The sequence below is a fragment of the Oncorhynchus masou genome, chromosome 3, assembly GCF_036934945.1.
Source record: "Oncorhynchus masou masou isolate Uvic2021 chromosome 3, UVic_Omas_1.1, whole genome shotgun sequence".
NCBI lineage: Eukaryota > Metazoa > Chordata > Actinopteri > Salmoniformes > Salmonidae > Oncorhynchus > Oncorhynchus masou.
The window spans coordinates 30,056,626-30,078,996 of NC_088214.1; the positions used below are offsets into that span (position 1 = coordinate 30,056,626).

At 42.8% G+C, this 22,371-nt stretch overlaps 1 protein-coding gene across 9 annotated transcripts in view; it reads left to right on the plus strand.

Moving 5' to 3' along the window:
* The window catches only part of LOC135514260 (ras GTPase-activating protein nGAP-like), an 88,126-nt gene that overhangs the window by 56,039 nt on the left and 9,716 nt on the right, over window positions 1-22,371 (plus strand). For 7 of the 9 annotated variants that reach the window (XM_064937651.1, XM_064937620.1, XM_064937635.1 and 4 more), the window contains 9 exons: window positions 858-964; window positions 8,302-8,414; window positions 17,638-17,791; window positions 18,097-18,195; window positions 18,658-19,212; window positions 19,402-19,546; window positions 19,752-19,896; window positions 20,396-20,632; window positions 20,850-21,051. In XM_064937651.1, the coding sequence (XP_064793723.1) occupies window positions 858-964; window positions 8,302-8,414; window positions 17,638-17,791; window positions 18,097-18,195; window positions 18,658-19,212; window positions 19,402-19,546; window positions 19,752-19,896; window positions 20,396-20,632; window positions 20,850-21,051 (1,757 nt within the window). The remainder of the gene's footprint in view (window positions 1-857; window positions 965-8,301; window positions 8,415-17,637; window positions 17,792-18,096; window positions 18,196-18,657; window positions 19,213-19,401; window positions 19,547-19,751; window positions 19,897-20,395; window positions 20,633-20,849; window positions 21,052-22,371) is intronic. The other 2 variants (XM_064937626.1, XM_064937683.1) reach the window with 1 other exon arrangement.

Sequence of the window (22,371 nt, forward strand, 5' to 3'; positions counted from 1 at the left end):
CCTGTTTCCGACCCCTGATATAGGTATTAAGGTGTCATTTGGGACATAGCCAGGGACTCAGGGATGAGAAATTGGGGTGTTTTTCAGTTGAGGGCAGCTCTGCTCCAGGAGACTAGGCTGAGCTGACACTCCAGTGCCCAGGCTTACTAGGGCCTAGCAGCTGGCAGCTGGAGTCCCATGATAATGGCCCTGCCCTGCCACTGTAAACTGAGACCACCAGAGGGAAAATTAAATGTGGGTTGAGTCCATCCTCATCCTTGACACACATAGCCATAACCTTAATGAAAGAGACAGAATAGTTTGTCAGAACAGACCAAAAATAAAATCTTCTACAGAGAAATAGATTAATATTGTCATGTTTTTATTTTATCATCCAGAATGTTCACAGAGGATTACAGGGAAGCAAATAACACTATGTGACCTTATAGCAGGAACCTCAATGTCAATGAATTACAGACCTCTCTGAATAGTATTCTGAGATTTATTTTACTTGAGTTAGTGCATTAATTCAATGCTATAGCTTGTCTTTTGGGGGACCACAACACAGACTCGTGGCAGCCTGTGGCTTGAGGTAATTGCTTGCTCGATACCGCCCACCCCAGTCTCGTCCTTGGTGATCTAGATATCGTCAACAGCTTGTTCACCCATCACTCTGGCTCCCTCTCACAAATGTGGCAGAATCTGTGTCCATTCAACTCAACCTCCCCCAGTCCAAGGCAGCTAGCTTGATTGATTGAGTAGTATTGAGTTAGTGGAGTAAAGTGCAGACTCACTCCTCTTGTTTGTCCTGTCTAATCTCTCTGTCGCTCTATCTTTCTCTTGCTCGCTCTCGTTCTCTCTCTGTCTGTTGTCCACAGAAGTGTCTGCTGAGAGGTCCCCCAGGAGGCGGAGTATCACAGGCCTGGGGAATTCAGAGAAGAACATATCCCTGGACGTACCCAACTCATCTCCCTTCAAAGTACCGGTGAGTGCTATTGTTATGATTAGAAAATATGTTTATTGTCCAATGTACACGGATGTCCAACGAAAACTTCTCTTTTGCTTTATAACAAACCCCTCAGAAAAAAACGCACACATTAGACATTTTAAGCCTCTTTGTACAGTTTGATGTACAATAACTTGTGTTGGAGGCCATTAATATTTGTTGCCGTTTTATAATATTTTGCTATTTTATATAAGTTTGATATCCAGAAGTCTTTCTCTTGTTTGAAGCATATGGGCAGACTGCAGACCCAACCCTCTCTGTACTTGATTAGACTTTATTTCAGTTAAAACTCCCCAAAGCCCCATTGATGGCCATGGGCTTTCAGCAGCGCAGTCAGTGGTAAAACTCTCCGCTATAAACATGGTCTTCCTATTCCATCCTAGGACATGGATAATAGCAATCTAGTTGTTTTTTCTTTGCACCAGCAGGATAGAACGTCAGAGTCCGGTAAGATCAGGGGGGGTGGTGAATGTCTCTTTTATTAACAACATCTCTGATCTCCAATATTACGGTTCTGCTATTCTGAGTTAGAGTACCTCATGGTGGTAAGCTGTAGACTATACTATTGACCAAGAGTTTTCATCTGTAATTTAAAATAGCCGCCTATTTACCATCACAATCCGATGTTGACATTAAGACCGCACTCAACGAGTTGTATCAGGCCATAAGCAAACAAGAAAATGCTCATCCAGAGGCGGTGCTCCTAGTGGCCGGTGATTTTAATGCAGGAAAACTGAAATCTGTTTTACTTCATTTCCACCAGCATATGTCACCTGTGCAACTAGAGGGATAACAACTCTAGATCACCTTTACTCCACACACAGAGACATGTACAAAGCTCTCCCCCGCCCTTCATTTGGGAAATTGGACCTTAACTCTATCCACCTGTTAAAAAGCAAAAACTCAAACAGGAAGTACCAGTGACGCTCTCAATACGGAAGTGGTCCGATGAAGTGGATGCTAAGCTACAGGACTGTTTCACTAGCAGATATTGGAATATGTTCCGGGATTCATCTGATACCATTGAGGAGTTTACCACATCAGTCACCGGCTTCATTAATAAGTACATCGATGATGTCCCCACAGTGACCATACTTACATATCCCAACCAGAAGCCATGGATTACAGGCAACATTCACACTGAGCTAAAGGCTAGAGCTGCCACTTTCAAGGAGCAGGACACTAATCCGGATGCTTACAAGTAATCCCGCTACGTCCTGCAACAAACCATCAAATAGGCAAAGTGTCAATGCATTACTAAGATCGAATCCTACTACACCGGTGCTGATGCTTGTTGGATGTGGCAGGGCTTGCAAACTATCCCAGATTACAAAGGGAAACCAAGCAGAGAGGTGCCCAGTGACGGAAGCCTACCAGCCGAGCTAAATGTCTTCTATGCTCGCTTTGAGGCAAGCAACACTGAACCATGCGTGAGAGTACCAGCTGTTCCAAACAACTGTATGATCACGCTCTCCGTAGCTGATGTAAGATCTTTAAACAGGCTAACATTCACAAGGTCGCAGGACCAGACTGATTACCAGGACGCGTACTCAGAGCATGCTCTAACTAGCTGGCAAGTGTCTTCACTGAAATGTTCATCCTCTCTCTGACCCACTCTGTAATACCTACATGTTTCAAGCAAACCACCATAGTCCCTGTGCCAAAGAACGCAAGGTAACCTGTCTAAACGACTACCGCCCCGTAGCACTCACATCTGTAGCCATGAAATGCTTTAAAAGGCTGGTCATGGCTCACTCCACCATCATCCTAGAAACCGTGGACCTACTTTAATTCACATAGCACCCCAACAGCACTCCACACTGCCCTTTCCCACCTGGATAAAAGGGAGACCTATGTGAGAATGCCGTTCATTGACTACAGCTCAGTGTCCAACACCATAGTTCACTCCAAACTCATCACTAAACTCAGGACCCTGGGACTGAACACCTCCCTCTGCAGATGGATCCTGGTCTTCCTGACGGGCCGTCCCCAGGTGGTGAATTTCGAAACGACACATCCGCCACGCTGACCTTCAACACGGGGGGCTCTTCAGGGGTGCGTGCTCAGCCCCCTTCTGTACTCCATGTTCACCCACTACTGCGTGGCCACGCACGACTCCAACACCATCATTAAGTTTGCTCACCGACGACGAGCACGGCCTATAGGGAAGAGGTCAAAGACCTGGCAGTGTGGTGCCAGGACTAAAACCTCTATCTCAACATGGGCAATACAAAGGAGCTTGTTGTGGACTACAGGAAATGTAGGGCCGAACATGTCCCCATTCACATCAACGGGACTGTAGTGGAGCGGGTCGAGAGCTTAAAGTTCCTTGGTGTCCACATCACTAAGGACCTATAATGGTCCAAACACACCAACACAGTCGTGAAGAAGGTACGACAATGCCTCTTATCCATTTAATAAATAAACATTTAATAAACAACGGACATGGAACGAGACAGGAACAGCGTCAGCAAATGAGTAACACAAACAAAAAACAATGCAGAAGCGGGGAACAGAGCTGGGGAACTGACAAATATAGGGGAGGTAATAACAGGTGATGAGTGAGTCCAGGTGCCAACCGAGGCAACGAAACCTCTCGAGCCAGCCAGGGCGTGGATGCCTGACGGGCTGGTTTAGGCAACCCCGGTTCCATCGGTGGCGACCCAGAGCCAATGCCACGATACCAACCGGAACGCTAGTACTCTCCGATGCTTCGTGTGATGGCTTCTGCATTCTGTCACATGGATGGACTCTGGAGAGACGAAGCAGGTACGGGGAGTAAAACATTTAATAAACAACGGACATGGAATGAGACAGGAACAGCGTCAGCAAACGAGTAACACAAACAAAAAACAATTACTGCAGAAGCGGGGAACAGAGCTGGGGAACTGACAAATATAGGGGAGGTATGAGGATGATGATGAGTGAGTCCAATATCGCTGATGCGCTTGACGAGGGAAGGCAGGTGTTGCTTAATGGATGATAGGCGTGCGTGATGCAGGGCAGCCTGGCGCCCTCAAGCACCAGGGGGGAGGGAGAGCAGGAGCAAACGTGCACTACCCACACACTCACACATACTACATACAGTCACACCCACCCACACACTCACACATACTACATACAGTCACACCCACACACTCACACATACTACATACAGTCACACCCACACACTCACACAAACTACATACAGTCACACCCACACATACTACATACAGTCACACTCACACACTCACACATACTACATACAGTCACACCCACACACTCACACATACTACATACAGTCACACCCACACACTCACACATACTACATACAGTCACACACACACACACATGCATATTGACGCCACACTCACACACACTCTTTCACAATTCACATATGCTTCTGCTGCTCCCTTTATTATACTGTATATCCTAGTCACTTTTACCCACATGTTCATGCTGTATTACCGCAATTACCTCATACCCCTTCACATTGACTCAGTACTGGTACTCCTTGTATATAGCCTCGTTCTTTTTTTTGTGTTACTATTTCCATTTTTATTTAGCAATTGTGTATATTTTCCTTACTTTTTAACTCTTCACTGTTGGGAATGGGCTCGTAAGTAAGGATTTCATTGTAAAGTCTACACCTGTTGTATTCAGCGCATGTGACCAATAACATTGGATTTGATTTGAAACCACTCAAGGATTTCACCATGAGGCCGTGATAGGAGAAACTGAGGATGGATGAACAACATTGTAGTTACTCCACAATACTAACCTAAATGACAGAGTGACGAGAATAAAGGCGGTACAGAATGAAAGATATTTGAGAACATGCATCCTATTTCCAATAAGACACTAAAGTAAAACTGTAAAACATTTGGCAAATTAACTTTATGTCCTGAATACAAAGTGTTATGTTTGGGGCAAATCCAACACAACAAAAATAATGATGTGCAAATATTGTACAATCTAGGTGTGGAAAGCTCGCTGCGAAAGGTGACTCTCTAACATGTTAAATTGGTGTTTTATTTTTCATATATTTTTTGTAGATCGTTGACAAAAAATGACAATTAAATACATTTTAATCCCACTTTGTAATACAACAATGTGAAAAAAATTCTAGGAACGCGAATCCTTTCTGAATGCACTGTTATGCAGTAATTTAGATCATGGCCTATAGGGTGCACTATGCATGGAATAGGGTGCTTCAACCTTGTTAGGAAAAGGGGATACTTAGTCAGTTGCACAACTGAATGCATTCAACCGAAATGCGTCTTCCGCATTTAACCCAACCCTTCTGAATCAGAGAGGTGCGAAGGGCTGCCTTAATTCGACATCCACGTCATCGGTGCCCAGGGAGCTGTTGTTGTTGTTGCTCAAGGGCAGAACATCCCATTTTTCCACCTTGCCAGATCAGGGATTAGTTTACTGGCCCAACGCTCTTAACCGCTAGACTACCTGCCGCCCTCTCTGTTATACCACCACGTCTCTCATAGAGCTACATTCTGATTCATGTCATTCTGGTCTCCTCCTCAAAGTGAAGCAGTACTTGTCATTATTGTGTTGGCCTAAGGAGGAGGGATTGTCCATAGAATTACACATAGAACTCATTTAATAGGAGCTCTGTGGGTTTATCTAGCTAAATCTTACCTTATTATAGCTTCTCGCATAATGCATCAGCATTTTTCACATTCTCAGACATGGACTTGGAGTCTAGAACCAACTCTGTGCAGGTGTTGTGAAGTAAATATGGAAGTGTGTTATGAGATATATATATATATATTTGAAAACTTTTGCTTGCTAATCAGAGACTATGTGGGAGTGTGCCTCAAAGGACTGCGAAAACTCAGACATGCTTTTGGTGATATTTATAGCCAAAAGAATTGGGCCATGCATCACCGTTACTCATATCTCTGGCCTGTTATAAAGCTTCTTGTTACGCGTTTAGAAGATTTTGTTAAGGATAGATGAAGAACAACTTCTACATTTGAAGAAAAACTTCTACTTTTAAAAAAGGTCTCTGATAGCTTACATTTTTTTTACTATGTCATGTTTTTTTAGATTCACCAAAGGGTCTAGCCTACTTCCACTAGTGGGTAGGTGACTCATGTTTGTCTGCTTAAATGTTTGTCCGTTTCTATAGACAAGCTATTTTACCTGCACAGCAATATGGGAATGTTCCCAGTGGTGTAAAGTAAAAATACTTAAAAATACTACTAATGTAGTTTTTTTTATAGGTATCTGTACTTAACTATTGAAATGTTTGACAACTTGTACTCCACTACATTCATAAAGAAAATATTGTACTTTTTATTCCATACATTTTCCCTGACAACCAAAAGTACTTGTTACATTTTGAATGCTTAGCAGGACAGGAAAATGGTCCAATTCATGCACTTATCATGAGAACACGTGATCATCCCTACTCCCTCTGGCAGACTGACTATACACAAATGCATCTTATGTAAATAATGTGTTTGAGTGTGCCCCTGGCTGTCCATGAATTTTAAAAACAAGAAAATGGTGCTGTCTGCTTTGCCCCTTTACCCCTACCGACGTGTACATATTACCTCAATTACCTCGACTAACCTGTTCTCCAGCACATTGACTAGGTATCTGGACCCTCTGAATATACTGTAGCCTCGTTATTGTTATTTTGTGATACTTTTAGTTTATTTAGTAAATATTTTCTTAACTCTATTTTTCTTAAAACGGCATTGTTGGTAAAGAGTTTGAAAGTAAGCATTTCACAGTAAGGTCTGCACCTGTTTTATTCGGTACATGTGACAACTTAATTTTGATTTGATTAATATAAAGATTTAAAAATTATTTTTACATTTCATACTTAAGTATATTTAAAACCAAATAATTTTAGACTTTTGCTCAAGTAGTATTATACTGGCTGACTTTTACTTGAGTACGTTTCTATTAAGGTATCTATACTTTGACAATTGGGTACTTTTTCCACCACTGAATGTTCTCAATGGTGTAACCTGGCTGTTTCAAGTATGAGAGATTCCGTGTGTCTCTCAGAGTGGGAGTGCTGATAGGATCAGGTCCGTGTAATCTTATTCATTATGATCTAAAAGGCAACACTGTGTCTAGTTCAGCACTTCTAATTAGTGATGTCTAGGTCCCTGGCACTCAAAAAGCTGACAGACTTCCTGTACCTGTGCTCTCTGTGGATGTAAAATGTTTTATTTCTCTCTACCTCTCCTCATTGTGAATCATTTTTACAAAGCATATCAACACCTAATTATAGTGGAGTGCACTTCCTAGTGTTTATTGCAGCTTTGCTAATAAGTAACATGGCTTTCCTGTTTAGACTTAGCAATACGCTCTCACTGTCAGAGGTCACAATATGTACTCTGTGTTGCATTACCATATCCTATGTCAATATACAGGCCAGGGTAAGCATTATACACCACTCCAAGATATACAATATCTGGCTATGAATCATTTCAAAGTTACAAGTTTCTTCTTTCAACCATTCAATTAAGTCATAAAAGAACAACAATTGCATATATATATATAATATACAGTGGGGCAAAAAAGTATTTAGTCAGCCACCAATTGTGCAAGTTCTCCCACTTAAAAAGATGAGAGAGGCCTGTAATTTTCATCATAGGTACACTTCAACTATGACAGACAAAATAAGAAGAAAGAAAATCCAGAAAATCACATTGTAGGATTTTTAATTAATTAATTTGCAAATTATTATATCCAGATCATGTTTTATTTGATATCTCAGCCTTCACTGTAAATTAAGCAGAAAAAGCTTAAGGAAGTGATTGGGTGTTAGATGTGAGTAATACTGGGGTAAAAGGTCACTGACGACACCCCTGTCTCAGCTCTGACTCAAGACCCCTATTGGCTTCAATGTGACCACGTCATAGTATTCAGACTGACTGGGGTTATTTCACAATACACTACCAGACACGCTGTTCAGTTTCCTATGTGTCACCAGAGAATGACAATGGAATTCACTCCCCAACTTGGTCATTGTGGTCAGCTGGTCAGTCACACTGTAGTTTCTATATCACAAAATGAGCAAACAAAAGTCTAAGACAGTGATAGTGTTGTATAAAACTTCATTCTAGGTCTATGTAGGCTACACATTACACAACATTCGTTAGAAATTCTGAACTGACAGAGTTTATGACGGGTGTGACACATTAGCCATTCATTGGTACAGCAGCTCTCCCAATGCAGACAGACTAGTTGCAACAACTGCTGATGCCCACAGTAGAGACAGCCGTACATACTAACAAATGTGCGTCTCTGAGTGTAGCACTTCTCCTGAAGGTAGTTTCTTCTGTTGTGTCTTTCAGGGGTTTTTCAGCAAACGACTGAAGGGATCCATAAAGCGGACGAAGAGTCAGACCAAACTGGACCGCAACACCAGCTTCAGGCTGCCCTCCCTGAGACCTTCAGAAAATGACAGGTAGGCTGTTCAATTATCTCCTTCCATATTTTTTAAAAGTTTTAATACCGAGGAACTGAATTCACATCTCTTTTCTTAATTCTGCCTCTATATGAGTGGATTTAGGCCTATCTACTGGATCATCATTTGGTTATTTGGTTATTATTTATTATTTCACCACCAAAGTATAGCTGATATTGTAGATATTAAAATGTGGAAGGGGGGGGGTTGTACAGCCTTTTAAGAAGATAGCCACATCTTACATTATGTTCCCATCAATTATCAGTCCTGAGTGCTATTCTGAGATCTGTCTTTGATTCCAGGATTATAAGCCTGTGAAATAATGGCTTTACTGTAAGCCTGACTGCTTTCTTCCCTCCCTCGCATGCAGTCAATTTAACAGGACAATTAGGCATTGTTGTATCCATGCACGTGAGACCAAGACATTTGTAATCCACAGTGCGCTTCCTCCCTCCATTGGTCTGAACAGGGGGCTAATGTTGATATATTTGGGGTTCTCAACGCTGCAGTGAGTTTGCTGAATAGTATTGTTCTGAGGAGGGGGGCGGAGGGTCAGCAGACAGTGGGAAATGTCAGTGAGTTGCCTGCCCCCCTCCTCCCCCTGCGGATCCCTGCCTGGCGGGCTTCCTCTTTGCTCTGAGGGGAGGGGTCTTCGCCATGCTGGGCTCTTTGCTGCCTGCCGAGGGCCGTGCCCGACTGTGTTGATATGCAGCTCAGTGCGCCAGGCCAAATATGAAGGTTCTACCACTACACAGATACTCACTCACTCACTCTGACTGTTCTGTGCAGATTGTAGCCTACAGAGTTAGTGATGAACAGGCTAGCGGCAATAGACAAGTACTGTATCTATCTATGCTAGTGGCTGAGCGGGTAGCTGGTAGGCTACGTGCATATAGTACTGTCGAGCTTTGCTCAGGCTGACATGACATCTGTCACTGTGTAGGGCTGTACGCCCACGTGGATGGCATCTGCCTGCCCCGTGAGCCAGAGTAGTGAAAGTGGACTTTAGAGGCATTAGAGACAGCAGGAGTCAGGTATAATGGTCAGTGAGGCGGAGATGCAGCCTCTCTCTGCCATGGTTAACTAATGTGAGTGACTCCCAGTAAGGACCATACTACAGCATCAGCATTGTCACCATGGCGACCAGCGCATCCTCTTCATTCTTAAGGAGGGCCAGAATTCCCACCTGCCCAAGTCGCTGCACTTCAGGTAGGGCAGCATCATAGAAATAGAATGAGAACTAAGTCTAGAACTCATTCTAGTTCTGTGGACAGCATTTCTCCTACTTAGAGAATGCTGAGCTGAATGACCAACACATTGTTTGCTACATTTATAATGATCAAATTGGTGGCAATCCTGTCTTTTGTTTATAGATGGGTCATGTAGATGGGTCATGTTTCCTCTGCTGTTTCCTCTATTTCACCTTTATTTAACCAGGTCAGCTAGTTGAGAACAAGTTCTCATTTACAATTGCAACCTGGCCAAGATAAAGCAAAGCAGTGCGACACAAACAACAACAGAGTTACACATGGAATAAACAAACGTACAGTCAATAGCACAATGTGTGTAAATGCCGTGAGGAGGTAGGCAATAAATAGGCCATAGTAGCGAAATAATTACAATTTAGCAGATTAACACTGGAGTAATAAATGAGCAGATGATGATGTGCAAGTAGAGATACTGGTGTGCAACAGAGCAGAAAAGTAAATAAAAACAATATGGGGATGAGGTAGGTAGATTGGGTGGGCTATTTACAGATGGATTATGTACAGCTGCAGCGATCGGTTAGCTGCTCAGGTAGCTGATGTTTAAAATTAGCGAGGGAAATATAAGTCTCCAGCTTCAGCGAATTTTGCAATTCGTTCCAGTCACTGGCAGCAGAGAACTGGAAGGAATGATGGCCAAAGGAGGTGTTGGCTTTGGGGATGACCAGTGAGATATATCTGCTGGAGCACGTGCTATGCATGGGTGTTGTTATCGTGACCAGTGAGCTGAGATAAGGCGGAGCTTTACCTAGCATAGACTTATAGATGACCTGGAGCCAGTGGGTCTGGCGACGAATATGTAGCGAGGGCCAGCTGACTAGAGCATACAGGTCGCAGTGGTGGGTGGTATAAGGGGCTTTGGTAACCAAACGGATGGCAATGTGATAGACTGCATCCAGTTTGCTGAGTAGAGTATTGGAAGCTGATGATGTTTTGTTGTTTCATACAATACTGCACTGTTTTTGTCCCATCTGAACCAGCTGAATTATAGAAATTAACTGCAGTTACAACATGCAATATCATGCCAGGTTGAATTGTATGTGATTCTGCTTCAAAGTACTACCAGTTCAGAATCATATGGCAGCATTTTGTTAATTCAAGGACCTGGTCACAGCCGAGTAAGTTCCTATCCTTCCTCCCATTAAACATATCATGTTTCCATCCTAATGCATTGGACATGGTGAGGGCTGGCGTTCAGACAGGCAATCTGATTAGCTTTCAAAAGACTTTGAGGATGGGGGGCAGCAGCAGGTTTTTAAAGAGATCAGACTCCCTCAGAAATGTACTCAAGTGTTAGCTTTTTCACCACAAGTGCTCTGTGATGAATTTCAGTATGTCGGCTAGTTATCCACTTCGGTACTGATATAAACACTGATTGTTCTCAACATAATGCATATTTCTCATGTTCTCATAAACAGAGTTATGAGACGACACAAAGCACAACAAATGACCTTACCGCCCACAATGTTTTTACGACTTTAGCCTAACTGTGACACACAGGTACAGATCTGAATAAATACCCAGGTTGTGAATCACATAAGTAGCATTGTTGTATGTATGCATCTGTGGCATCCATTGCTGTATTGAGGGCAGATCTGTTTCTGCCCAAATCCTTAATCTGGGTTTACATAATTCAGTTGGCTAGGTATGTTAAAATAGCTTATACCAGGAGATTACAGGGGCACATATGCCCGCTGCAGAAGACACAGTCACAATGGATGGATTTGTGCTAGTAATTAGCGAGGTGGCTGCAGACCTGAAAGAAGAAGACAGAGGTGTCTGCTTTCTCTCTCCTCTGTTGCTACTCATATTACTTGTTCCAATGGGTAGGCATCAGCACATCCCACTCCCTTGTGTGTGGGATTTTGTGTGAACAGTCTAAAGACTACCTGGTTGATAACTTTGTTGTGACACTTTATAAGCAAGATAACGTGAATAAAATGGCTTCCCTTTGTATATGGGGAACTCAAGCAATCATGCTGCAAATCTGAGATATAGGTTGTGTTCCAAATGGGACCCTATTCTTCCTAGTGGTTAAAGCGTTGGGCCACTAACTGAAAGGTTGCTGGTTCGAATACCTAAGTCGACAAGGTGAGCAAGACACTTAAATCCAAATTTGCTCCTGGGGCACTGTATTACTATGGATGACCCTGTAAAACACCTATCCAGTGTATGTGACAATAAAACATATATATATATATATATATATATTCTAAATAGTCCACTGTTTTTGACCAGAGCCCTATGGGAAAGGGAATAATAGAGGTGCCATTTGGAACACAACCATGGTAGGTATAGTTCATCTTAATGCAAGAGGCACTGTCCTGTAAGGAGATAAGTTGATAAATAATAAAGAATGGTATTGTGACACTTGGTCGAGCTTGGAAGATAAACAGAAAATGATCGACACCGACCATACCAATCACTTATCGCAGGCATTTTGCTGATATCGTTCATTACGATAAGTAGCCTATACTAGAGAAATGTCAAGTTCGATGTGAAATAAGTTTGCTAATATGGGTGGTTGTTAATGGGACAATTGATGGCTATAACTGTCAAACTAGTAGAAGTTGTTTAAAGAATAATACAAAAAAACTGGTGCATATTGTTGTAAATGTATCGTTATCACATCAATTCAGGCAATTTATCACAATTTGACTTTTTGTCTATATTGCCTAGCTCTAATGCTTGGCCAGTGAGGTATGTAGGTAGAATGTTGTTTTATAGTTGTATGTAGGCCATGACGCTTTAACCCAGACATGTGCCAAATAATTAATGAAGACTATTTGCCAGGCCATTGTGGCCTAAAGCAACAGACAGACAGTTTGTTTTCTCAGCATGCTATCAGGATAACGACGCCTCAATTCTCCAAAAGCCTCAAAAGACAAACATATTTTATTAAGGCTATGGATTTTCAGAATAATTGTTATGTATTTGTGCCCAATGTTCCCTCCCAAAAAAATTGGGCACTGAACAAATTTCAGGTCAGCTGAGCACAAACTTGAACGTTGTGAAAATTCTGTGCAACTTTTGGCACGTGTTTACTGTAAACACTGAGGCTTGTACCTGCTTTAAGTTGCAGTTATAACAGTGGGCAAGTAGGCTACTGTGGCTATTTGATCATAATGTAGGCTTATCAGAGGCCTACCATAAACTGACAAATGCATCCCATAACATTTTAACATGGAAATAGCTGTTCTATCATTCAGCCTACAGTAGCAGCCAATGTGTGGCGTTCAATGTAGGCCTACATTCCATGGGGAAAAAAACATGGCGGGATTGACACTAACCTGTTTATCCACTTGTCCTTCAGACAAGGAGGTGACTGAAAATGCTGATGCATTTTGTAATGTGAAACCACTTAACAAAATAACATTATTATTCCCATACCATTATTACAGAGAATCAGACAAAATTATGCTACCCTCTGCCTATTGAGGGTATTACTTAGCTTCTTCTCAAAATACAACACTGCCCCTTACAACAACAAAAAATGCTCTTTATCTGACTTGCTTTTCAAAGATGGCTGGAAATGCAGACGTTTTGTGCTGCTCTTGTAGGATGCAACCACTCCCCCATTGCTGACTAGAGCGGATCTATAAATGGGCTAATAACGCTACAACGCTCGCGACCAATGTTCGCTCTAATTGTTTGGGGCACTGAGCAAATGTTAGGTCTTGTGAGAGGAAATGTTAACGTTTTGAGAATTTTGTGCGACTTCCGGCGCACGTTTACAGTGAACACTGAGGCTGTACCCTTTCAGTTTTAGACAGTAGCCAATAGGCTATTTGAGCATAATGTAGGTCTATCGACAAAAACAATGGAGCAAATCCCATAACATTTTCACATGGAAATAGCTTTTCTATGATATAGCCTACAGTAGCCTAAATTTGGTGTTCAATGCAGGCCTACATTGCATGAGACTTAAAAAAAAAAAAATTACATTATGAATGATTTTTTTACTTGGTCTGGAACACCATGGGCCAAATAGGTGACAGTTAATTGCATTGTATTACGTTGTATAATGCAAGAAAGAACTTCACAAAATACAATGAATTATTATTACCATACAGAGAATTAGACAGTGTAGGCTACCCCTAAGCCTATTGGCTTATTTGCATATTCAAGCCTGTCTCAAAATACAACACTGCCCCTTTTTAAGACATACGCTTTTTACCTGACTGTCTTTTCAAAGACTGCTTGAAATGTAGCCTACACGTTTTGTGCTCTTGTGGGCAGCAGTAACTCCCCATTGCTGACCTATACGTATATATAACTGGGCTAATAACTCGCTAACTAGCAAAGAATATTAACAAATGTCCACGAGCGCATTCAAGACCCCTCGAGAGCTACCCGCCAATAGAATTGTTACTCTGTTGCGCTCTGGCTCTGCCTACAACAAAATCTCAGACTCAATCTTGCAAAGTTAGATTTGTTTTGGTTTGTTGCATTGAAAAGGTGCTGATATAATGTTGATTTGATCACAAACTTTGATCTATATAGTGCAAACTAATGGAGTGAATTCAATGAAGTTCAATCTCTTGCTCCTCTGCGCGGCCCGGCATTTCTTCAGCGCGGCAGTCCTGGAGGAGGTGCGGAAGCTGCGCCTGCTTCTGAGCGCAGCTTAGAGGGAACATTGCCAATGACCATACTATAGTTAGAATAACACACATCATGTTGAAAGGGCCTTGAACGTCTTTTCTTTAAACGGTTAGATTTATCCAAACCAAATTTCCCTAAAAGAATGGCTAAGATTTGCCTCTTCTCAGACAGTCTCCCAGACAAGTTACTTATACAGCTTTATTTTATTACAATAATGCCTCCAGACTACTTTCTCCTACATTGTCTCACTGTCTTCAATAACTCGTAAACACACCATTGATTGTCTGGAATCTCTTACTTTCCTTCAGACACTCGAGGGTGTCCTGTAATTCAGAATAAACAGCTTTAACTTCTTTCAGTTCATCTTTGGTATTAACCACTGCTACTGCCTACTTATTTGCTACTGCCTACTTATTTCTAAAGAATGAATGATTACCAGCAACTGAAATTGACAACAGATCAGAATCTAATTGCAATGACCTGCCCATTACTATCTATCCAAGCAATGTTGCTTGTACATTACCCTTGGAAATTAATACATATGAGATATTTCTTGGTGATGTTTTACTACCATAGAAAATGGTCATTTACACTGAACAAAATATAAATGCAATATGCAACAATTTCAAAGATTTGACTGAGTTACAGTAAGGACATCAGGACACTTGACATACTTTAGGCCCTAATCTTTGGATTTCACATGACTGGGATTACAGATATTCATCTGTTGGTCACAGATACCTTAAAAAAAGGTAGGGGCGTAGATCAGAAAACCAGTCCGTTTCTGGTGTGACCACCATTTGCCTCATACAGCGCGACACATCTCCTTCGCATAGAGTTGATCAGGCTATTGATTGTGGAATGTTGTCCCACTCCTCTTCAATGGCTATGCGAAGTTACTGGATATTGGAGGGAACTGGAACACGGTATCTCTGTGCATTCAAATTGCCATCAATAAAATGTAATTGTGTTTGTTGTCCATAGCTTATGCCTTCCCATACCATAACCATCATGGGGCACTCTGTTTACAATGTTAACATCAGCGAACCGCTCGCCCACATGACGCCATACATGCTGTCTACGTGAAGAGCTCACTTCTCCAGCGTGCCAGTGGCCCTCTAAGGTGAGCATTTGCCCACAGAAGTTGTTTACGAAACCAAACTGTAGTCAGGTCAAGATCCTGGTGAGGATAACGAGCATGCAGATCTTCAGTTGTGCAAACCCACAGTTTCATCAGCTGTCCAGGTGGCTGGCATCCAACGATCCTGCAAGTGAAGAAGCAGATGTGGAGGATCTGGAATGGTGTGGTCTGCGCTTGTGAGGCTGGTTGGAAATACTACCAAATTCTCAAAAATTATGTTGGAGGCGGCTTATGATTGAGGAATGAGCATTCAATTTTCAGGCAGCAGCTCTGATGGACATTCCTGCAATCAGCATGCCAATTGCACGCCCCCTCAACTTGAGACTTGTGTGGCGTTGTGTGACAAAACTGCACATTTGAGTGGCCTTTTGTTGTCCCCATTACAAGGTACACCTGTGTAATCAGCTTCATGATATGCCACACCTGTCAGCTGGATGTATTATCATGGCAAAGGAGAAATACTCACTAACAGGGATGTAAACAAATTTGTGCGTATGGAAAATTTCTGTGATCTTTTTTTATCCTCAACATAGAGGGCAGGATTTTGAGCATATGTCTTTCCCCTGGGTACGTCACCAAACAAAATGACCCTCGTCACTAAAGTGAGTTAGATTTCTTGATCTGTAAGGCTACTGTTATAATATTATAATGTGGCTATTTTATTATGCATTTTGTGCATTTTCAAAAAGCATGTGTTACTTTGCTACACCTTTGTCAGTGATTTTTATCCTTTGTTTAATGTCCCCCTCTCCTACCATGTGGCTATTACATAAGGGTATGTTTTTGTGTTATGTATTTTCAATGATCATGTATAAACGCATGAAGCATTTTGATATTGTTGCATTTTGAACATTCAAATGAATGGTTTGCCAGTTGGAACGCATACAGTCCTTTGCTAAAAACAACACCTTCAGCCAGTGACTTCCATTCCCCTCCACTACCTGTAGTGTTGTGCTCTGATGGAAAGCCCAGGTTGTTTTGTCCAAGGTGTTTGTGAGCACAGCAGCACATCCTCCCTCTGTCATCTTCTGCTGCTGCTTTAGAGAGTCAAGTCTCCTTGTAGGGGCATCCCTATGGAAACTGGCCCAAGGGGCCAATGGATTGGCCAGCCCAGGTCCCTGTTTACCATCTGTGAATCAAAGGAAATCTGCAGCAAGGAAGAGCGAAGGGCATTGGAGCTGCTGGTCCTTCTTCACTTTTCAGCATTTCATGGGGGTAGAATGAAGAGTTGCGATTGTATGGTAGAGGCAGTAGAACCAAGGACAGCGAACTAGAACCGAGAAGAGAAGAGAACCGTCCCAAAGGGAATGTATTGAGCAACAGGGAGAGATGCTCTGGGGATATTCCTTCAAGTGCCTGTTTAGATGTTTTTCGTAGGTATTACTGCTTCCTGAAATGTCCTAGTGAGTGGTTAGATGCTGGAATAGTACAGAAAAAGCTTGAATTCCTTACAGAAAGACAACAGCTGGTTGTGTTGTGTTTTGGGATCACATGTAGGCGACAGCATCGATTCTCTACTGGTGGGTCGGAAGGTTTTGAGTTGTTCGCAGGTGTCCCAAAAAAATGAGAATCTCCAATCTGAACTTGAATGACTTAAATCTGGTAGGAAGTGTGGAGACATTATAATGAACCTACATTTTTTTTACAATGATCTCTGAACAACTTTTCTTTAATCACAGTATTTTCAATATAGTGCTATTAGCAGTGATATTTTAGTTGATTTTGTGGTCTCAAACCAGTGAGTTTATTAACATTCTTCATCAAGAATATGGGCAACATTTTATTATTGACAATGAAAGAGGTGGGAATTTTGTTCCCTTGTCATATAATTGTAACCTTATTTACTATCAATTTAGCATTAAAAATAGTTTTCCAGATTGTATTTTGCCGATTTATTTTTCATGGTGCAAATATTTGGTCGTGACTGAGACAACCTGGTTCAATTTGGTTACCGAGGCAAAACCAGTTGAGAACCACTGGGCTACAGTATATTACTTTTTCATTGTCCTCCAACTTTCTGTGTTGTGTTAGTGGCCATTTCCTTTCTGTGGTATACCTAGTGAATAATACAACTAGTCAGTGGAGGAGCCCAAGGTCTTTTGACTCATTTTAGGATTTAGAGCCTTGGAGCAGGTTACTCTGCCATGCTTTGAATGCTCTGAATGAAGAAGTTATGTTGTAAACTGTAACCAACTGCCATGATTTTATCTTTCAGATCCCGAGGGCTTCCTAAGTTAAAGGAGTCGTGTTCTCACGAGTCCCTGCTCAGCCCGGGCAGTGCAGTAGAAGCCCTGGATCTGGGAATGGAGGAAGATGTCTATGTCAAACCTCTCCACAGTAGCATATTGGGACAGGAGTTCTGCTTCGAGGTAAGTCTAAACAGTAGTTAGTCCTGTTCGACTGCTTTGAAGATGTACTTTGATGAAACTTTAAGCTTTTAGCAAGTAATGGAAGATCACAATCCTGATGATGCATAGTGAAAAGAGCACACTGACAAATTGCAAATGTTTATATTACTTGGATCATTTAGCTTACTGGTTTAACAAGGCTATATTTTTACATTTCGTTACAGAACAATTTTACTGTATGCTCTTTGTCTTTTGATAAAATCACAGGTGATATAATGCATAGAAGACCTTGTTTGTTATGCTCCTCATGCTTCTGTCTTCTCCAGGTGACCTACTCAGGAGGAAGTAAGTGTTTCAGCTGCTCCTCAGCCTCAGAGAGAGACAAATGGATGGAGAACCTGAGGAGGACGGTCCAGCCAAACAAGGTGAGACCAGAGACATAGGTTTCCATCCCAAATCGCACCATATTCCCTTCAAAAGTAGTGCACTATGTTGGAAATAGGGTGCCAATTGGGGCATTGATGCCCTTTACATTGTCCTAACGCTAGTTAATGCTACAATGTCCTCCTTAACTTCGCTTCTTGTTCTTTTCAACTTCATCTTCTTAACATTGTCAGTTCAGTGTCTGTTCCCCCCCCCATTGGGGTGGCAGGTAGCCTAGTGGTTAGAGTGTTGGGCCAGAAAGCGAAAGGTTGCTGGATCAAATCCCAGAGCTGACAAGGTAAAAAATCTGTCGTTCTGCACCTGAACAAGGCAGTTAACCCACTGCTCCCCGGTAGGCCATCATTGTAAAATAAGAATTTGTTCTTAACTGACTTGCCTAGTTAAATAATGGTTAAAGAAAAAGACAAATGTTTTGATTCCGTACTCATTTGATGTCTTCCCAGGATAACTGCAGACGAACTGAGAATGTCCTCCGGCTATGGATCATCGAAGCCAAGGACCTGCCTCCCAAGAAGAAGTACTTTTGTGAACTGTGCCTGGATGATATACTATACGCCCGCACCACCAGCAAAATCCGGGCCGACTGCCTGTTCTGGGGGGAACACTTTGAGTTCTACAGCCTGCCTTCTGTCCGTAGCATCACTGTGCACATCTACAAGGACGTGGACAAGAAGAAGAAGAAGGACAAGAACAACTACGTGGGCCTGGTCAACATCCCCATCGGGGGGGTGACAGGGAGGCAGTTTGTGGAGAAGTGGTACCCAGTCAGCACCCCCACCACTAACAAGGGTAAAGGAGGAGGACCATCGATCCGAATCAAGTCCCGCTTCCAGACCATCTCCATCCTGCCCATGGAGCAGTATAAGGAGTTTGCAGAGTTCATCACTAACAACTACACCATGCTGTGTTCTGTTCTGGAGCCGGTGATCAGTGTGAAGAACAAGGAGGAGATGGCCTGTGCCCTGGTTCACATCCTACAGAGCACCGGACGGGCCAAGGTAATACATACACTTTAGCAACTCCATCTCTGCTCTGTACGACTACTTCATATTTTTCACAACATTGTCTGTCACTGTGCCTCCCTCCCTACACTGACCATAACTTCCATCTATTTGCCCACATTAGTACATTAAGTACCGTACTGCAGTATTTCTCAGTAAATCAAAGTTCCCTCTCCTCCTCCCCAGGACTTCCTGACAGATCTAGTGATGTCTGAGGTGGACCGCTGTGCAGACCACGACGTCTTGATCTTCAGAGAGAACACTCTGGCCACCAAGGCCATAGAGGAGTACCTCAAACTGGTGGGACAGAAGTACCTGCATGATGCACTAGGTGAGAGGGCAGGGTTTATTATAGAAGACATCGGACATGATGATATAAATGTTCTTATGTTCCACTTTAAATTCAGTGGAAGCTCTTGATGTATGGCATTTTATTGATTGTTGAATTGGCAGGTTTTCAAACTATTCCATGGGTTTTTGGCAATGCCGTGTTACTGTTCTTCAACCCAGTCTGTGTTTTCTCCTGGGTACTGTAGGAGAGTTCATCAAAGCGTTGTATGAGTCAGATGAGAACTGTGAGGTGGACCCGGGGAAGTGCTCCAGTAGTGAACTCCCTGAGCACCAGAGCAACCTGAAGATGTGCTGCGAGCTGGCCTTCTGCAAGATCATCAACTCCTACTGGTGAGATCAGCCCCTCAGCACTGTGAAGCCTAAAGCCACATAGCCTGCTTCTTAAGGTCAATGACCCTGAGCCACATAGCCAGAGGGCCTTGACTTGCCTCCACTTAAGGCAAGCCCCAGCGCCTTGTAAATGGGTAGCTATGACATTATGTGAATAGAGAAGAATATCTGCAGCACTGCGGAACTTGAAACACAGATTTGGTGTACTTGTTTAGTCTTGTTGTTTTGAAAGAGATAGAGATGGATGGTACAGCATGTCTGGCTTGGCTTCAATTTAGTGATGATGTAAAGTGCATGCTGCCACTTGGTGGTAATATGTGGTGGTGCATGTGCATTTTGTCTGATACACACCATGGTCGTCACACTCGGGAAACCAGCATCTTAACCAAGAGGACATTCCCTCTTGGGCCGAGTGTTACACTAGCAGGCAGGGCTACCGCATGCGCTTATGATTCCAAATAATCTCCACTACTCTTGACTCTTCCCTCTGCCTCCCTAGTGTGTTCCCGCGGGAGCTAAAGGAGGTGTTTGCAGCGTGGAAGCAGCAGTGTCTGACCCGAGGGAACCAGGACATTAGCAAGCGCCTCATCAGCGCCTCCTTGTTCCTCCGCTTCCTCTGTCCCGCCATCATGTCCCCCTCGCTCTTCAGCCTCATGCAGGAGTACCCCGACGACCGCACTTCTCGTACCCTCACCCTCATCGCCAAGGTCATTCAGAACCTGGCCAACTTCGCCAAGTAGGTTTAGCCTGTTGCTGGTGGTATGGTAGATCACAGCTACGTGTGTAAACGGCACCCTATAGTACATTACTTTTGACCAGGCCCTGGTTCTGTATAGGGAATAAGGTAGCATTTAGTTTAGAATTTCACCTTTGCAAATTGACAAGACAATCAAAGCATGTCGCCCTCAGTAGAAAGTGCATTATATGAACGCTTGTTATTGTCCGTGTCCAAGGTTTGGCAACAAAGAGGAGTACATGGCATTCATGAACGACTTCCTGGAGCATGAATGGGCAGGTATGATGCGTTTCCTCACGGAGATCTCCAACCCAGAGACCATCTCCAACACGCCAGGATTCGAAGGTTACATCGACCTTGGCCGAGAGCTGTCTGTCCTCCACTCGCTCCTGTGGGACGTGGTGTCCCAGTTGGACAAGGTAAGGAAGACCTTGGAGTGGGAAGCAATGATACCTCTGTTAACAGATGTTGTAAAAACATAATTTGCATCCCAAATGACACCCTGTTCCCTTTATTGTGAACTACTTTTGAGCAGGGCCCATAAGGCATTTACATAGGGAATGTAGTGCAATTTGGGATACATACATATCTTTTGTAAGCCCAAAGATGAAATGGAAAGCACTGTACTTTAATGAGATGCTAAGGCTCCTAAATGTGGCCCTTAGTAGGTTTCTGTTGAGTTAAGAGGCTCTGCTGCAAATGATAACTTGCAGTGGTGTGTAGTGGATTTGCGTCTGCCCAAATTGATTGTGTTATCCTGACAAAGATCTTTCTTTCCCTAATCTGTTTGACTACTACGTTTGCAGGCTTGGAGTTTTTTTTTTTTTTACAGCTGCCATGAATCTAAATGCACAAATGTATGATTCTGAATAATGCTGAGTGTAATAATGTTTTTCTGGATGAAATGTGGGTGGATGGGTCTAACACGATCACTGTGACATAATCCTGTGCAATGGTCTAATAATATTAAGTGGTGTTAGGACAAGTCTGTCTAATCAGCTTACACCACATTGACTTACATCTCAAGCCTGCCGTGCCGTAGCTAAAGAGTTCGTTAATGACTTTATGAGAAGAGGGAAACTTAATTATTACTGTCCGGGATGTTTTTACCCCACATTTCTTTCCCTAGGATGTTCCTTTTAATGTCTGTCGAGTCTAAAAGTCTATATTAAAGGTTTTGAAGCAGGGTAACATCACCCAGTCGTTCACTGTTCCCACCACTCCCCCTTACCTTAATCCCGCAAGGCCCCTGCGCTGTACATCAGTTTATTTTAATGCATGTTTATTCTACTGCGTTATTTACACCCCTCTGCACAAATGTCCCATGAACCCGAGTTGTTTTACAACATCCATTTAAATCCTTCCTGCATCTTACCTCACAACCTTATGTATTAGTTTGCCCTTGATGCATGTTTGCTGTGTTTGGAATGTCTGTTATTTAGTGGCATGTGTTTACATTTTTTACCCCAAACTTATTCATTTCCTTATGTTTTTTTCCTCTTATGTATCTACTTTCTTTCCTTTTGCCTCTACGCCCACCCCTTCCCTTTCCCCTTTTCCACTCCACCCGACACACACACTTGGGGTCTTCATGGTTACGCTGTCCCGCCAATACCAATGCATTATGGTTCCTCTCATTGCCAACCAACCAACAAATCCAACCCATCAATCCTCCGCCCTCCAAACCTTCTGCCATCCTCATTCCACAATGCTGGGTGACGTGGCCTGGTGCTGCTGCC